Source organism: Squalius cephalus, assembly GCF_949319135.1.
Source record: "Squalius cephalus genome assembly, chromosome: 19".
In the NCBI taxonomy this organism is placed as follows: Eukaryota; Metazoa; Chordata; class Actinopteri; order Cypriniformes; family Leuciscidae; genus Squalius; species Squalius cephalus.
This window is the reverse complement of record NC_137140.1, coordinates 23497981-23517801: the sequence shown is the minus strand read 5'-3', so window position 1 is coordinate 23517801 and position 19821 is coordinate 23497981. Positions and strand designations below refer to the sequence as shown.

Genomic DNA, 19821 nt, shown 5'->3' with positions numbered 1-19821 from the left:
AGTCACCACACTAGAACATGGGAACTAATAAAAGTGAAGTACAAAAATATTCTACATAATGGTAATTTTTAGTTATATTATAGTCTCTTTTATAAAAGGCACTGTTAAATAAATGGTGTTCTGTTTATAAAAGCAACCAAGAAAAAGGCTGAGAAAAAAAAAAGAAAAGAAAAGATCTTAGTAGCCTACACTTTAAAATAAGTTTTGCTGCATTAAATTAAGGCCGTATAGTCATTTCAACTGTTAAATATTGAGTAATGATGAATTGCTTTGACTTGTGAAAGTGAAAACTGATAAACTTATGTTAATGTAAAAATATTTTGCCATGAGTTATTGATCACATTTTTCCCCAGTGTAGTTCATTGTAATGACATTGTGTTTTCCTCTTTTGTGCACTTTTACATAATACACCAACACTTGTATCTGTTCCCAAGAAAGTGGTGGCTGAAATATGTGCAGTAAGTGGACATTTTCTAACTTTCCAAAGGAAAGAAAGTATAAGACTTTGTAATGTCCATTTGTTTCCATTGCACTGGACAGTGAATAAACCCTCTCAGATAACTGTCATATGGAGGAACTAACCTACCTGCGAGTGCATAAATAACTTAACTACTTAATTTATACTTGTATGCTTTATGGCTGCAATATAAGTTGCAGGATTCCACATCTACAGAAAGGCCTACAGAAGAGTCTGCACAGACAGAGGAGACATAGGCCTACAGGTGGGCAGTGTATAGCCAACTTTTCCTTTTTATTTGTTGCATGAGGCATGCGTCTAATATCTCTTGTTGCAGGCACTTGACCACTGGCTTTTCTTTACAAAGAACAATTGAAATAAAACTCAAGGAACTAAGCATATTTGTCTTTCATTAAACGTGAAACGTAAAAGTGTTTTTTTTTTTTTGGCAATGTTGTGTAATATGGCACATGCAACAATGTCCCAGGCCCTGTCAGGTGTGCAACCCTCAGACTTTTCAGACACTGAAATCTTCCCTTTAGTTAGCCAAAGTTCATTTCATTGTGTGCCTTGTCCTGGCTAGAGTTGCATTGTAACTGGTTTGGGTCAGGGAATGGGGTCATAAAACACCTGTCTGCAGGAACATGTCATAATCACCTATGAAAAAATGCAGTTCTGTTAGGATCAGCATAAGTGTATGTAATACAGTGAGCTTGATATTTAATTGTGGAACTTTTCTTACCACTTGCAAATAATGTGCATACATGTGAATCTCTGAAAATGATTAAGTCATGCACAGATCCTGGCCATTTTGCTTTCACATTTGTGATATGGAAGATTTTAGTCAACTGCCTTTTTTTTATTTTATATAATATTACTAATCTGGAATATTAAGAATCACAATAGTAACTGGGCACTTTCTGAGATATATATATATATTATATATATATATATATATATATATATATATATATATATATATATATATATATATATATATATATATATATATATATATATATATATCTATCTCAGAAAGTGCACTATCGCGCTGCGCTGGACTTCCCGTATCAGCTCCGCTTATGAAGCCGCGGTCTAATCCTGTTAACATGAAATAAGCCTGCTCCCGAGCAGGTTTAAGTTTGCGCACATGTTGCTATGACAGCAAGTCCAGGATGAGCGTTGAAGAACCAAACAATCCAGGATCATGCCAAATCGCCAACAATCAAATCCAGCTAAGTGAGTTAGCGACGTACGAAGAACGGACCCCTGAATTCACAATTTGAAAAATGACGTGATATTATTATATAGGCCTATGTGTACGCCAAAATAAATGTGAATTCTGATACGTTAGTTAAATAACACAACAACAAATATGACTTTTTATTTATTTTATCTGAAACTTTAAATAGCGTGAATAAAGATAAAGTGTGACACTTATCTTATTCTCTTGGTTTTGAAAATATAATTCAAATTGCTACAGTTATTATTAGCTTATTATAATTATTTTAGTATCGCCTAACAATACGCACATAATTATTTGTGATTGCGTTTTGCAATGAATGACCCACTTCCTGATATCTGGTGTGACAAAGTGTTTCGGATTTACCAGCAGCTGTCCCATTTGCATATATTTAAAGGGATAGTTCACCCAAAAAATGAAAATTCTGTCATCATTTACTCACCCTCAGGTTGTTTCAAACCTGTAAGAATTTCTTTCTTCTGCTGAACACAAAAGAAGACAGGTTTGAAACAACTTGAGGGTGAGTAAATGATGACAGAATTTTCATTTTTGGGTGAACTATCCCTTAACATTGCAATAATAACATGGATGGATACTTTGTTACACTTGAGAGAGTCAGTCAGATTTCAGAAAATGTCCAAACAAAATATATTGAAGGATATACAGTAAATGTAAATTTCATATAGCAAATTATCTGCTGCACGTAAAACCTATAAACCTAAATATCTCACACAATTACCTTGATAAAGAAGGAAACACAATCACAATCAGTCCAGTAGGTGGTGCTGTAGTTCAACACATATCAGAGTCACATCCACGGAAACCTTCGCACAGCCAAGAAATTTGAATATAGAATTAGTCGTTATTAATAAATATGATTAAAATAATATAAATTAATAGTAATTAAAATAATGTTAATAATACATTTTAACCAGACTAAACTTAGCATTAAAAAAAAAAAAACATTGATACATATATCATGTTAAATTTATATGTTTTTGTTTATTGCTATTAAGATTTAAGTATGTGGCATCACTAGATATTAGGATAGGTAATGACATTACACTTAAGTGTATCACATTCAATTTATTATATATATTTAAAAAAAAAAAAAACATTTGACAAATATTTATTCATTTCTGGTTAACTATTTAATTAACACAAAACATATGTGACATGTCTGGCAGCACAAAAAGAGAAATCAGAGAGCACTGTTATACTTTTTGTGCACTTGAGCTGTGAGGTACTTTTTGTCTTTTAAGGTCATTCAGCCAGACAAATAATTACATTGTGTATATTTGGTGTATATTTTCATTTTTTTACATTTTTATACAATCCTACCAAAACTGCATACTAAAGGCCAGTGTGATAAAGCTACCTCTAAGATATTGTAGATGCATAACATTAATATAGCTATAACCACAACGAAGAGAACAGCTTCGAATATTTCATGTTCACGATGAGGGATTCAGTGTTACCACAGGCTATCAGTAGTTGGAAAGATCGCTCAGGCCTTTTATCATTCATATTTGTCACTACACAGAGTGACGGATCAGAGAGAGGAAGGAAATGTTTTGACGTGCGTGTGACAACACAGTGCTGACAGTAAGAAGCCAATGTAAAGATTATCATTCATCCAGTGACAAACAGAAAGACTTCCACAGAGGTGCCATTTTTGACTTTACATATGTACAACAACAAAATATGTACAACCGTTTCCTGTTCGTGTTCAATTTGCGCAGTTAAAGCGAACTTCGAAGAAAGTTAAAATTAAGAGAAACTTCGAAGGAAACACTTTTAAACCATATAAATTTATGAACGCTGTCCAGTTCATCCTCTGCTCTCTGCGGTCAGTCCTTGCCTCGATACGTGATGTTCGTGAATGTTGATGTGGCACCTTTGTAGAGAGGGTTGTGTCCCTACAAGAATAAAAATGTCAGAATAAAAAAAGTCAGTGTGCATTTATACCAGTCTAGGTTCTCTCAAAGTTATGAGCAAACATGCTTCCAGTAACATTAATAAAACATTCACATCATTCAGAGTTATCTGGTCTTTAAAAATGTTCTTAAAATGTTGGTATTTTTACATCCTTCATGGGACTTTTTTTTTAGTTTGACGTTCGTCTAACATTTTTTTAATGTTAACACTTGTTTCAGAATGTTTAGAGAACATTCAAAAGCAACATTCCCATAATGTTTGCAAAATGATAAAATGTTCCCTTAAAGGCAGGGTAGGCAGGATTTTTCTAAAAAACTTTCCCAAATTTGTTTAAACTGTCTTTATATACTAGCCTGGTTAAAACCAGACCATTCTCAGCAGTAACTGAGTTATGGTCTGGCAAAGCTCCTTTAATAACTCATTTCCAAAGGGGCGTCACCAACGGACGTCACTCAAATGCCTCTGGGCGCAACTGGATCAGAGCGATCGGCATTGTGTAAAGCCATATGCGGTGTCCCAAAGTTACACTACGCCATAAAAGTATGTACTCTTTTTGTGAAGAAAATGTATTTACTTTTGAATGTGTAGCAAAAAAGTAGGCAAGCTTTGGGACATACTACTTCGTCATCTTTATCGGCCGGATCTGTCGCGTGCATCCTGTCACGTAAACTGCCCTGTCAATCATCTTGTCACAGTTAAAATCCTCTATTAAATCTAATTTAATTTCCTACCGTTTCGGAGAGAAACATAGTAGCACGTTCATCTGCCAGTGGGTCTTTCGTGGAGACTGTCCTCATGTGTTTGCAATTTGAATATAATAATGCATTTAAAAGTTGGTGCGCTTCACCAACAGATGTCGCTCAAATGCCTCTGGGCGCAATTGGATAGGCTAGACCTAAAACCAATCAGAGCGATCGTCATCGTGTAAAGCCCGCCCCAACGTTTCTGATTGGTGCCGCGATTTCGAGGCCATGGAAATGGGCTTGAATGAGCTCTTTGCCAGACTACTTGCAGAGCAAATCTAAATTTGCCGGAAGTTGTCTGGGTTTTCCCAGGCTATTTATATACCAACACATAATTAAAATGTAAGTACTCTGAAAAAGAGAGTATAAAAATCGAGTGTCTCTAGTCCTCTCAGGGCTGCAATAAACAGCTACTTATTTCCATTCGGAACGAATGAAATGATTGGCTGGGTGACTGTCACACTCCCTCGCTACCATGGCTACCACCCCTACTGCTACAGGAGCTGCCCACAAGCACCCGTTTGACTCAAGGAGAGGAAGAGGCACGGAGAGAGGCCCGGAAGGTAAGAAGAATAACAATTATGGCAGAGAAAGAGCAGTCAAAATTCCCAGTACCTGCATATACAGTCAGCGAAGGCAAACAAGGCAAAAAAAGGAACTAGTAAGGTAGAAACGTAGGCTACTTGTCTCCGGAGTGTAATGTTAGTCCTCATCAGAGCCAACAGTGCTTTCATCGTGGAAGCTCTTACTGTACATGCAAAACACCGTATATGTTATGAATCTTACACGAAATTCACCTTCATCACAGTGTAACTGATGGTAATGGGAAAACGTGTATCAATGCAACCTGTTTTTAGCTTTGCCTTATGTTACTAGCTCGTTACCGAATCAAACTCAATATATTTTAAACTTTACCAGTATCGATATGCTAGCTTGATAGTGAGTACTAACAGCCATGTTAGTTGTTTATATTCATAATGATAAAGTTAGGTATTTTATTACATGTGATTCTGACATGATGTCACTACATGCACTGCGCTCCTCTCCGCTCGGCGCTGGCAAACGCGTCCTCCAAGCTGAGCGGTCGCATCGCGCGTTCATGTGTTTTGGGGGCGTGGCTTTGGAAGGAGCCCAGAAGGGAGGGGGTGGGAGTGAATGGAAATAAGTAGCTGTTTATTGCAGCCCTGAGAGGACTAGAGACACTCGATTTTTATACTCTCTTTTTCAGAGTACTTACATTTTAATTATGTATTGGTATATAAAAACAGTTTAAACAAATTTGGGAAAAAGTTTTTTAGAAAAATCCTGCCTACCCTGCCTTTAATATTTGCATAACCAAATTTCCAAATGTTTAAAGACCCCCTGTGGTGCAAATCAAGTTTGTAATGTTGTTTATATGTCAATGTGGTGTTTTTAATATGCTTTAAGACAAACCATGTGCAAATTAATTTGTCAGCACAATTGCTGAATATCAAAGCGAGTTTGAAATCTCCTGTAATGGTCACCAGCTGGAGTGCCCTTGAGAGCCACCAGAGGGCACTCCACATCAGACTATTGTCATTCCCTCACAAACTACATTTTCCATAACTCACTGCCCGGACTCTTCATCCATTATCACATTGTCTCATTATCTTGTTTAGCTCACCCCATATAAGCCTGGTTCACCCTATCACTCATTGCGAAGTTTGTATGTTGCCATGTATGTTGTTACACGGCGTCTCTGAGCATTCAACCCGGTTTTATTGTCTCTTGGTTCTTGGATTTTTGACTGTTTCTTGGATTCCCTTTTTGCCTCTGACCCCTGCCTGCCTGTTTGCTTGTTTGGACTGGCTTCCTGTGCTTGACCCTTTGCATGTGTTTGATTATGATTCTGGATTACTCTAATAAACTGCATTTGGATCCTCAAACTTTATGTCTCAGAGCAGTTCCTGACACCGCCCCTGTTTCCAACCTTCACAAACATGTAACCAATCCCATCAACTTGCGGGATGGGGCTTTTCTTATCATTGAGTATAAGAAACCCTTTGAGAAGGGACAGGAAAAAAATATCGGGTGTATTATGTATATGTAGCAGCCTGTATTACAATGTTATGATAAATTATATGCCTTTCTCCACTGATGTTCAAAGCATTTCTAAGGATACTAATGTTTTTTAGAAGGCAGCTGTCTGACTTTGAGATGGCAAACGGGAACATGGTTTGTGTAAAATTAGCAATACATTATTAGCTGTTTGATAATCAAGCAAAAGCTAATCATATCAATTACCGCTATGTGTCCGACGTAGAGAGTGATACATAAACACATTACCATTCTGACACATAGACTTGTAGACGACCCTGTATAATTAACTCTTCCACTTCTTCTTCTAAATCAGTTTCTAGTTCAAACATATGGCTGAATTAAACCAATATGTCCACTTGCCATTATGTAGCATTTACTACAGTTGACCGAATGGATCAGGTATCCGAGCTGGTGTGATTAAGTGGAGGCGGAGACTAATTTGCATATTTAAACATCCGCATATACTAAATAAAGCAAGGGTTATATACATTTAAGCTATTTAAAGGCATGACAAAATAATCTTTAAAGGAAAAAATGAATAGATGTCATTTTGATTATCAAAGATGAGTTTTAAAGGATACAATTATTGATTGCAATAAACTAGAAGTTTAGAGAACATTCAGAAATAACATTTCAGTAACTAAATGGGAATGCTAGCAAAACGTTCTTGGAACATATTTTTGTTAGCTGGTTAAGTGGTCAAGTTTAAGTGGGGAACTCTGAAGTGAAAGGATCAGAGAGTTCACATGTGGCCCGAGACCTCACGGGGGAAAGCCTAATTAGCATTGGATAATTTAAAACAAAACTTGCTCAAGGGTACGGAGGCGTTTCCTTTGTTCTGAGGGGGAAAACAGCATGCCACTGAAACAGTAAAACCATCCTGCCAACATCTATAGTTCACCAAGCTACTTAGACACAGTAATTTGAGCTTTTTACATTAAACAGAGGGGTGTGTGAGTGAAAATGTGTTTTGCTATGTATCCTAAAATCCTTGATCACTTAGCCTCTGTGTACAGAATGTACAGCAGTATGCACATAGTGTATTTTGTGAGTATTTTTACACTTCACTAACCGTTTCCCACTTGGCACGTGCCCGCTCCTCCTCGAACTTGGCAAATTCACGGCGATCATGGATGGTGATGAGCAGTTTCCAGATAAGCAGGGCGGCCAGACCCAAGAACAAGATGGCACCAGCTACTGACAGGAGCACCACCAAGATATCAGGGCCTTTAGGGCAGTCTAGTACACAGGAAAATAAATGTGGTTAGAGATGTTTTTTAATATTTCATATAACAGGCAAAATTTCAGAACTAAGTGTGTTTACTTTTAATTACACGACTGTTCAAAAGTTTGGGGTGGTAAATTTTTTTACATTTTTTTAAAGTCTCTAAATGCTCATTCACACCAGGGACAATAACTATAATGATAACAATAAAGATTTTAAAAATCGTTCTAAACATAAAAGAATAGCACAGTCCACAACTACACTATGGCAACATTTAATCCTTAAAATGTACTAGTATCTATTTAATAGATATTAGTATCTAATAAATAAGAACTAGCATATAATGAATAAGTACTAGTATATTTTAAAAAGGTACTAGTCCCTAAAGAATAAGCACTAGTACCTAATAAGTACTAATACCTAATGGAATAGATACTAGTATCTAAACAATAAATACTAGTAGCATGAAAATAGTTACTTCTACGTTTTAAGGATTAAATGTTAAAACGGCTTGCCATTTGGCACAGAGAAACAATATCGTTGGAATCACTTTCAGAACGATTTTTTTCCAGCTGATAAACGCTAAAAAAATTGACAGTCTTTACTGACCCTAAACTTTTGAATGGTAGTGTTTATGTACCTTGATTTTGCTTTTTTTTTTCAGAATTTTTAAAAAAAATCTGTAAGCTCTCTTATATTGTCCCGAGTCTGTCTCTTTGCTTCCTGTCTGAACCATTCCTGTCCCAGTGGGAATTACACTGTGTCAGCGGGTTCTTCAGTAGCTTGGATGTTGTTTATTGCGGTATGTTTTTACAAGGTGGGGTGCTCCCTGGGTTTTGTAGATGTGTGTGCCACTAATAGAGCCCATGTTCCACATGTGTGTCCATTAAAGCAGAGCAGCAGACTCTCACTGCGGGCTCCTGAATTTACAGCCGTTGACACACTGCACATACACCTACACGTCCATACGCTTACACAAACACCTATAAACTCCTATGTTCTCAAATCTCTAATATCCAAAAATACAATAAGCACTAGTACTCTGAATACTATACTTTCTTTTTATCTTCTCAAACCATCTTTGTAAAAAGATGGAGACTTGCATTTGAAACACAGTAAACACTGATAAACAGTTTTTTTTTTAGCAGTGAGAGCAGTGAAATGGTGTTACCTGGCTCTTTGACTAGAGACAAGATGGATTTGCCACTGTTGTCCTCATAGTACTGAAACCTTTGCACACAGTCATCTTCATCCTTATAGGTGCAATTTACTGCATTCTTATCATGGAACACTGTAGAGTAACAGAGGGTTACAAAAAAGCGGGCACTGATATAATTATAATAATTTTTTTTTTTTTTTAATTGTTGTTCATTAAATTACCAATGTTTTGGTTATTATCTATAACAAATTGAATGCAATAATGGTACCCAGATCATCCACCAGGCTGATTTCATCTCTGCAGATTCGAGTGCAGGTGTCATCATCGAAGAGTTTCCCCCTCTTAAAGTGCTTACACTCTACACAGTCCCTGGAGAGAGAAAAAAGTTTAAAGACGTAAAAATATTTTACTGACGACGTAAACTTATGAACTCATTGGCTATGTTTGGAATGGAATACTAGTTTCTTTAGTTCTGTAGTTTCACTGGTTCTCAACCTTTTTGACTTTAAGGCCCCCTATTGTCCACAAAAATATCCGAAGCCCCCATGACTTTTCCAGTTGTCTCTTGATTAAAAATGTTGTACCCATAATATTTTTTAGAGCTTGACATAGAAAAATGTATACTATTTATAAAAAATAAGATTTTAATACATTTAGGTCAACAAAACACTCATATTCTCAAGACAGAATATCTTGATATATATCAAGACAGAGGAAACCCTGGTTATTCTTGTTCTTCAAAAAAAGAGAAGTGGTTGACAGGGGGAATGAAAATAACCCTCTGCTTGAGAACCACTGGCTTACTTAATACTGTGTAGTATAAACTGTGTACTTCCATACAATTTTTTAGTATATTAAACAGAATGTCTTATGCAAAATAAGCATTTCAAATAGTATTATGCTATATTGTGGTCACATGACCTCATCATATTGCATGTTTAATGCAATGACTGCCATCTAATTGGAAATCCAAATTGTTATTTTAATATCTTAATACTTTTAATATTTTATACTGTGCAAAGCATATACACACACTGCAGAAAGAGTAGAATGATAGTAAGCTATTATGCTCACTTTTTCAGGGTGCAGGCGTCAGGGCAGGTGGGGCATTTGTCGCAGGTGGAGCCGTAGGCCCCAGGCTGAGTGCACTCACAGCTCCCACACACACACTGACCACGACCGCTGCACAACAGCCCCAAGCTGGACATACAGGTGTCTGTACGAGTAGAACAATTGCAGTTCTCCCCCTTCCAGTCTGGATCACACTGGCAAAACCCACAATAACAAGTGCCATGACCTAGAATGAGCCATGAAAGGAAAAAAATAACACAAAGACGGAAATAAGTGAGACGATTCCACATGGCTGTACTATATGTTTGACTCTTGCAAGAATGCTTTTCAGGATTAATAATGTTCACTCCCATTATGTAATGAGGTTAGATTGAACTTGAGCCTATTAAAGAGCCTTTTTTAGGCTTGTACATTCCACATTATTACCAAATATTATGTGGAGGCTTTCCATGGTTCACAAACTAAATTCCCCACTGGAAATCATGCTTAACTGTTGTCAAACAGATCCATGTATCTTTTTTAAATCACAGAGTTTTCTAAAAATGGACATCTGGTGCTGGTGAATGTCAGGAATGTGACAGAATTAATATGATAAGCATTAGGCTATATACTATATTTCACTTGACATTCAAAGGCAGAATGCTGAGCCCCATTGTGCGTGATATACACATTTGTGGCGGAGTGCATGTTTGTGTAGGAGATTACAATGCCTTAGCAAAACAGTTTTTATGAGTGATCAGGGATTTTGGTTGAAAACACTGATGCAGCTAAATCAAAAACAAAATGGAAAAAAAACAATGGCTAACCAAATGCACAAAAATAACATTGTAATGCATGTAATTATTCTTCCCACAGAAAAACAATACAAACCCTTCATATCAACCCAAACACTACTTTACTCCCTCACTGGGCTATTTTTGGTTCAATGACATCATCAGTGTGTGACAACGCAGAAAGGCATTTTCTGGATAACTTTGGGCCTCTGGGGATATGCTATTCAGGCTTTAAGAAACTTCTTGTAGATTTAAGAGACTACATTTTTTTCAGCTGAAGACCTCAAAGGTACACTGAAATCTATTGGATTCACGAATACTGAGATCTGGTTCTGCTTAAGCGAGAAACCAACCCCCTTCCAGGAGGTACACAACTTCAAGAGGTCCACTACAGTATTTTGTAATTTTACATAAACTATTCGGCCATTCCAACTCAAACGCGCCCCAGTGGAACATCAGCACCTCGTCTGAAGAACAAGCACACGTCTCAAATAGGTCAACACATGGTTTAGCCTGCCAAGTCCCACAGAGCATGTTTATTTATAAGAAGAGCTCGTTCTCGACTAACGCACAGGACGTTTTAGTGTTGTTGTAGGTAATTCCTTTGAGGTGATGTGAGGCAGGGAACCGAGAATCTTACTCGAAAGACTTTTGTACAAAATAACAGGCTGTGAAAAACAGAGCCTTTATCCTGCTGTTGCGAGTTAGTCAAGGCTGAGATGCAGTAGCCCTAAAAAGTATGTGGACCCTTAAGTCACACTTAAAATGTATAAGTGTCTTTGCATTATTTGACAAAATATTAAACCGAGTGACATTATTTTAAAAAAATATATTACACCAGCACAATATACAAGGAAATGATTGCGAAAAAAGACCTTTGTAAGATTTTAAAGTGAAAACAAAAATATTCAGACACTTTCCGAATGTCAAACGTTAGTAAAACATGTCTATATAATGAACTATATGATCTGAAACAAAAAAAATATGGTAACATTATATTGAATCTTTTTAGAAAAAGTAGTTTCACACGAACAAAAAGACAGTAACTACAACTTTGTTAATAAAACATCATAAAGTAAATTGTAAACTGTATTTGTTTGATTCACTAAAAAGAACAGTTCTTAAAAATAATTTCTTGTGGAATCAGACTACACTTGTACTGTACAGTTTTGATTCACAAAAACAAACCAAAGTAATTTGTTCGGAAATCAGACCACATTGGCTATACTGTATGTTTTTTATTCACAAAAAAGAACCGACTCATAAGAATCATTCATCTGAGAATCAAACTACACTGGCCCTGTCCCAAATGGCACCCTAAACACTCCCGGTCTTCCGACGAGTCCGCACTTTCGTGACGTAAACGCCGTTTTGACTGTCTGGTAGAAGTCTGCAGTGGAGCTTGCTTCAGTGCGGGCTCTGCAAAAGTGTGCATCGAGGGCGCATATCGACCGCAAAGGGGGGCGCTCGAGTGCACCCTTCTGAAACCTAAAATGACCAATGTGACACCCTACGGTCTCATGAACTTAACGGACATGCCATTATAAGTCCATAAGACCGAAAGTGCATATAAAGTGTGCCATTTGGGACAGTATGGTTTGCACTGTATGGTTTTGATTCACTATAAAAAACCGACTCATTATAGTCGAGTGGTTGGCCGGAGAATAAAAATGCAAGAACATCATTCAGAATAGTTCTCAGTGTCTAACCATAAAAAAGGTCTAGAACAATTTGTCTGCAAATGCCACTGCATTTTATACATTTTGCCTGTATAATTATTAAAACCTCTGAAAACCAAAAAAGAGCAGAGTATTATCAGCATAATAGTAAAAACTAACCCCATGTTTCCTAATGAAATCTCCCAAGGGTAGCATGTACAGGGTGAAAAGCAATGGTCCTAGTACTGAGCCTTGTGGTACTCCATACTGTTAATGTCACATCCATTTATAAACCAATAGTCTAATAATAAAACACTATCACAGTCAACAAAGTACATCTAGCTTCCTCTGGCCCCAAATCATGTCTTACCTGAGCAGAGCTCTCCTTTGTACCGCAGGCAGCTGAAATCGTCACACTCACACCTCTTCCCCCACACCTTGCCAAAATCATTATTGTGACACACACATTGGCCGCACACGCAGTCTCCACGGCTGCTGCAGATCACTTTGTCCGGCCCGGTGCAGGCGTCCTGCTCGGTGGGGCTGTAGTCCCCTTCTGCACACTCACACCTGGGACCCAATCGTCCCGGGTTACACAGGCAGATTCCACACTCATGGGTGCCGTTGCCGTGGTGACAAACGGGACTGTCGGGCTCTGCCTTAGCTTGGCATTTACACTCACACTCAAAGTTAACTGTGATCTGCAAGGTGTCTTTGAAGCCCACTGGTTTGATGGTAAAGGTCTTACGCTTCTCCTTGGGACAGCCCCTGGCCCGAGCTTCAACGCTAAATGACACCTGAAAAGGAGATATTGAGGAAATGCAGGGTTGTTACAGAGCACCAGTGTTCAAAAACGTGAATTATTGTTATACATTACAAATTAGAACTGTGGGAAAGTGCAACGCTCACACTACTGTTCAAATGTTTGGGGTCAGTACAATTTTAATTTATCTATTAATATCAATTAATCAAAAGTGACAGAATAGACGTTTACATTGTTACAAAAAGTTTCTATTTCAAATAAATGCTGCTTTTAATTAATTAAAGAATCCTGAAATATCACTGGTTTTACTGTATTTTGGATCAAATAAATGCTGCCTTGGTGAGCATAAGAGACTTATTTCAAAAACTACCCAAAACGTTTCAATTGTAGTGTATATTCAATCATATTTAATTAAAACAAACTTTATTTAGTATTAAAAATACTTATTATTTTATTAATTAACTATTATATTTAAAATGAACTAAAATATATTATAATGTCACTTCAATACGTTACAATAATGTAATGTTTTTTTAATTCTCCATTTGAAGACTATTTTTTTGAGAAAAATATAATATAATATAATATAATATAATATAATATAATATAAGATAATATAAATATATTAATTAAACATATTAATTAAATATATTACTATAAATATAAATATATACTTTAAATATATTTTATTTATAATATATTTATATTTCTTGTGTGGATGTTTAGCCATCATGTACATGACATATGTGAGTCTTATCCTTCCATTGTTGACAGTGACTGTGTTGGAATGACAGACAGTCTGAACTGAAGGCTGGGTGGTGTGAGTCAGAGCACTACGACAGAGAACAGGAAACAGGCAAGTCTGATGCCTAGACACACTCAGCAAAATGAGTAATGGCACAGTTACACCCACTTGTTCTGTATGTGTGGACGTTTTTACAGTTAACCATTTACAAGGAAGGGAGTGAAACCACAATATTTTATGCAACTCATTTATCAAGGAAGGCAGATGATTGCACATTAGGAAGGACATTTCCTGTGCTCCTCCTTATTTGTGGAAATTGTCAAACCATCAGAGTGAGTGTAAGACTGAAAGTGAAGGAAGGGACCGAATTTACCCTTGGGGAGTTTTGGAATAAGTGGTTTGGTTAAGCAACAACAGGAATTTAATATGGAGAATAAAGAAACAAAATGAGAATCAAATGAGATGGATGGAGAATATTAGAGCGATGGACAGAAAGTGCAAAAAAATAAAAAAATAAATAAAAAAGAAGATACTGACGGTATCTCCTCTTTTGAGGCCAGAGCAGGATCTTAGCCCAGGTATGACCTCTCCATTGAGACATGTGGCATTAAATGTCAGACTGAGCTCTTCCGGGACATTCAAGAGCTCCAGCTCAACCTTAGAGCGCAGTTTCTGTTACACAAACACAAACACAACAGCAAACAATAGATCAGTGACCACAGACATGTGAATGTGACTGAAGTAAAGCCTTTTAAAGGAATGTTCTAGGTTCAACACAAGTGCAACTTTATTGATAGCATATGTGGCATAATGTGAATAACCACAGAAAATCTTTTTTAACTCATTTTTGAAACAAAAATCACATTATTTTTTGTTGTAAACAACATTAATTTTGACTGAACAATGTGAACTCTTTCTCTGTGTTACCTGCACCCAGTTTTTATTTGTCAGCAAAGGTCTGCCAGTTGATGCAGGACTTTTGACAGCTCCAGGACTTTTGTAAAAATTACAGATTAAACTTCTGCATTTTTGTATTCCTCCCCATGTACAGTCAGATCAATAGAGGGTGGAGCCAAAATTTGGATGTTGAAGTTTTGGCAAAAGGGAACGGCACAACCCTTTTCTGTTTTCTCTAGTCAGGCAGCACCGATTTCCAAAAACTTTTGACGTTTCAACTGCATAGACAGCCAAGTTTTATTAAAAGTTAAAAGTACTAATTGTCCCTTCAGTTGTATTGAACCCAGAAATTTATTTTGGCAAATGTAAAAAGGGACATTACAGCGTATGCATCCTGGATCAGCTGGATGACGTTATGAGAATCCTCGGACAGCGTTCCCACTGCAGTGCCAGGGATCAGCTCACTGTAGTTCTACAATGGATAGAGGAGAACTCTTTGAAAGTGTCCTTAAAAATCTTATAAGACATTTACCATGTTGATTTACGGTAACATTTAATAACCTTCTTACCTTATAAAGTGATTCCACGTGGCTAGTCACAGCAAAGATGAGATTTATATTGTTCTCTGACATTTTCTCTGTGATTAATGCCAGTGATGGGTAGTCCTGAGAAAAATGTTAGAATGCATAATTAAAGGTCATATGCTGTACACTTAATAGTGTGTCTAAAACTAAATATTCCATCAACATTTATGTTTTGTCTATATGTTCCAACCGAACTTTGTCGTGTTTTTGTGGAAAAGTGCTTAAAAAGATCAGCAGAATATCACTACCATAGTTGTAGACATATTGTAGATGTTATCTGTTCCCACATAGCATTGGCCGTCATTGGGTCGCACAATTCCCGCCAAGCGCCCATCCAGTGCCACGTGTGTCTTGGCATCTGTGGTGAAAACCAGTAAGTGAGACGCACCTGCTCTCCAACCAATTTTATCCTGGGAGAAAAACAAAAATGATCAAATAAGAGAGTTCAAAATGACAGTAGGCCAAAAATACTTATAAAGGTGCCACTTCAACCTTGCACACGGCTGCCTGTATGATGGCGTCGAAGCCTCCCTCTGGGGCGTCCCTGTTCCGGGACACCTTTTGTTTCTTCACTTCCTCTGTAAAGCGGCCCACCTCCTCCGTCAGAGACAGAACGTGTCTGTAGCCAAACTGAGGCTGGCATTTGTACGGAATTCTAGCATATAATAGAGAAATATTTAAAAACAGAAATGAACATGAGAATGATGAGAAGGTTCAGGAAGTTGAAATATGGGCTTCTACTAATACTGGTAACTCTGTAACCATGCCAAACCAATGGGTAGTGTTGGTCATTCACCTTTGCTGGCACAAATGAGTCACAACATTCAAGCTTTAGAAAACAGCTTACAGTGTAATACTTATTTTGGTATGTAACTCAGCAAATAGAGCCACTTCAACCATAATAACAGTGTGACTAAAGATAATAAATATCAGATTCTGTCAGCTAACAAGCACACCACCCAATTACATGTTTGTAATAAACACCTATCATCTGTAATGCTTATGTTCAACATGTAAATATATGTCTTCACTCACGAGTAACAGGGATTTAACACGGCCTCTTGAGGGGAGATGTACATGTACGGGGACACGGGTTTATCCACGAAAGCCCCAAAGCCCATGCGCAGATTACTGGTGGTTTTGCTCATCTCTTCACTCAGGCCTTGCCCCAGCCGTCGCAACTGAGACAAGTCATCATTCATGGAGTAGGACAGGTCCATCAGATAATACAAGTCCACAGGGTAGTCCTCAACCTGACGGACTTTCAGCGTGAAGACCTGGGAATCATCTGTGAAACGCCAGAGTAACAATTTGTTCTAATGGAAGAACATGTAATTTGCAGTCATTCGTTTTTGGGTTGATGAACTCACCAGGTCTTAGAGAGATTTGCATGCTCTGAGGTTGGATCTGGGTGACGTCGGTGGTGGATCCAGAGGCCTTGTCACTGAGATCCTTGTTCTCCGTCACATGCATTTTGCTGGTGGGATACTCCAGAGCTCCTCTCCTGCATCCTGCCTCGATGAGGTTCTTCTTCAGGTCACATCGGGAAGAGCCAGGCACATCTTGTCCAAAATCCTGATAAGCATTTGGTACACTGTTATACTTGTACAGGACACTTAATAAATATTTCTGTGGCAAATAGAATTACGGAAAAACAAATCAAACACTCCTCGCCTCGTCTGCCATTGGTTAAAAAAAGAAGGTAGTCCTGCCTCCTACGTCAGGCTAATGGTTAAGCCAATATTTTTGTAACAAACATTCACAATCTAGTGGATTTCCTTTCACAGCTAAGGAAACAGCCGTCATTTTACTTCCTATACTGTAATACATGCTCACACTTTTATATGGGATAAGGACAAAGGTTTTGAAAAAAGTTTTGACAGTAACAACACAGATAAATCCTTTGTCCTCTTCATAATGATTCAATGGTTGAGGCTTAAACATAGTCACTGAAAACAACTGTTTTCCATTAGACAGCCTCTTTAAGTTGGCATGTAATGATTTTTTCTAAATCTATTTGCTAAAAGCATTTTATTAATCTTATTGTAAACAATTTATACTTGCGTATTTAGGCTAATTCTTTTTCAAATTTGTTTGAATTAATGGAATGTCAAAACTCTTCCTTTGCAATGGCAGACTTCTCTTTGGTGATGTATGCTGGACTTCTCCATAAGCTCACATTCAGGTCTGCCACCATCCAACCAACAACCAAATTGATAGATTTAAATCCCATTTTTTTTTTCCAGATAATCTGCTTCACCCGGATCACAATACAGAAGAAAAGATCTGACGCTACTTCGGTTGCATTGTCATTGACTAAACTGGAAACCATGTGGTGGATAGTAGTGGTGACGGTAAAACCATAAGTCTTGAGAAACAATTCATTGTTGTAACTGATTTAAAGTTGCAAAAATCTGTTTTGTCATGAAATAAGACAAAACAAATCCTTGACTCAGAGATGAGGAAGTGTATTTAAGTCTTATCCAGCCTATTTAATCTCCACTGAGTCATGATCTGAGCATTACCATACTAAGATATCGCTGATCTATATATATATATATAAAAAAAATTCCACTAAGACTGACTGAACGTTTGATTATACTATCAATCATACAGCTCTCTACCATGCAGGAATCTTAATGCTTTATTAAAATCTAAACATGTTTCAGCTCAGTCATAAATTATTGCAGAGCACCACACCTCTTGAAAGCACCAGGCACAGGTAGGATGCACTGCCAGGCACTGCTGACATGTGCTGGCTCCTCGAGAAGTACAGATGTTGGAGCCTGCATGGAAGAGAAAGAAAAATGCAAATTTTTGATCTCCAACTGGACTAAACTGCATTTAAACTGGCAGCCTGCAGGCTTATAGAAACAAAAACATGTCTAATCATTAACATATGATCAGTTTCATTTGCCTCCATTGGTAGGGGAATTAAACGGTCAGCATTACCAGCATGTATCAGACAAATCATTTTACAAAAAGAAGTTTATAAAGGTCACATATACTGACTTTTATCAGACCTGATCTCAGAAATTCAAGGTATAACTGAAAGTGCATACTGAGTACACACATGCCAAAGTTTTATACTGGGGAAAATGTGGGTCCATTTAGTGATAATGTTGAAAGAAAGAAAGAAAGAAAGAAAGAAAGAAAGAAAGAAAGAAAGAAAGAAAGAAAGAAAGAAAGAAAGAAAGAAAGGTAATATGAAAGAAAGAAGCAAAATATCTGACAGTCAAAATTAAACATATTCATTCATCCTCTGTCTTGAATCACGTCAGCAGACATAATTGGCTATGTCAAAATAAGATAAAGTATATCAAAATGAGATCAGACAAGACAGAAAAGTTGTTATAGGACAAAAGATTTAGAGAAAACTGAAAAGACGGGACGTAACGTTACCTAGTCCAGCATCAATTAGGAATACAATCACACAATAAATCCATAAGCTGAAGAGTTTGAAAGAAGTTTTCTCCATCTCGGGTAACGGGTGAGTGGATACAGACGTTTATCGCTCTTCTCTACTGGGACACCGGCGGTTTGTGCGGTCTCTGCCCTCCTCCTCTTCCTTTACGCCCCAGCATCAGACCAACACCAAATATAGAGTAAATTTGTAGCAAAACTGGGTTTATTTCCGAGAGAGGGGGTAGAGGAGGGGCCGACTTCACGAACATTTGCCACAGGTCTTGAATTGAAACCGTAAATAGCATACTTTTAAAAGATCTCAGTTTTTGTTATACGACAATATCTTTGTTACGTCATCAGATTAAACTCTTTTGATTGATTATGATCATGAACCACCACATTATTAGCCTATAAACTAACATCAAATATTCAATAGACTACTGGTTGCCTAATTGTCCGTCTATAGCACAAATGTGAAGTAGGCTACTGTACATCGCGAGTGTGTTACCCTTCTGTTTTGATATGGTTTTGACTATGTTGGTCAGGTGAAGATGAATTCAGCTAAACTACCAGCTCATTGGGCTGACTGACACTGACTTGGCAGACCTTGGGCAAGCTGGTTAGTGTATGTAGGCTACAACACATTGGATTTTTTAACACCATTTAATAATTTTTAGTTGTAATACTAGGCTATTTGACACTTTCATGAACAACAGATCTTTTTTCTTACGTTGTCTCGTAATGTTTCTTCTAGTCGTCCCATCCCTGGATGTTCAGTCCTCCTTCAAACAATGAAAGATGCCAGACAGAAATAAATGGAACATATTTATTTTCATTCGATTTCAGATCTTTTTTTTATACCAAATGTCAAATAATAGGCTAATTTTGTAAAATGTCACGTTCTTGACACCTCAAATGTCATTTTTTTTTTCAAACTGAGCACGGATTTCAGGAGAATAAAAACGCGTTATATGTGCTATTTAAATCGTACAACTCCTGTTGCTTCTTATGCAATAAATAATACTTAAGAGTTTTCAACAGTTACCCGCCCATTTGAATCTCCTCTATAATTTACCCAGATGTTGATGTTGGTACTGTT

The 19821-nt window shown here is 37.3% G+C and overlaps 1 protein-coding gene across 1 annotated transcript; it reads right to left on the bottom strand.

Moving 5' to 3' along the window:
- Positions 1 to 2678: 2678 nt before the first annotated feature.
- itgb3b (integrin beta 3b) lies at positions 2679 to 18907 on the bottom strand. Its single transcript, XM_079851425.1, has 15 exons — positions 18720 to 18907; positions 18018 to 18103; positions 16688 to 16892; positions 16353 to 16605; positions 15810 to 15972; positions 15566 to 15727; positions 15303 to 15398; positions 15116 to 15205; positions 14374 to 14508; positions 12699 to 13125; positions 9901 to 10123; positions 9095 to 9195; positions 8839 to 8958; positions 7515 to 7681; positions 2679 to 3619 (listed from the first exon to the last, which is right to left on the bottom strand). Exons 1-15 carry the CDS (start codon positions 18793 to 18795, stop codon positions 3551 to 3553), a joined length of 2373 nt encoding a protein of 790 aa, XP_079707551.1. The 5' UTR covers positions 18796 to 18907; the 3' UTR covers positions 2679 to 3550.
- Positions 18908 to 19821: the final 914 nt, after the last annotated feature.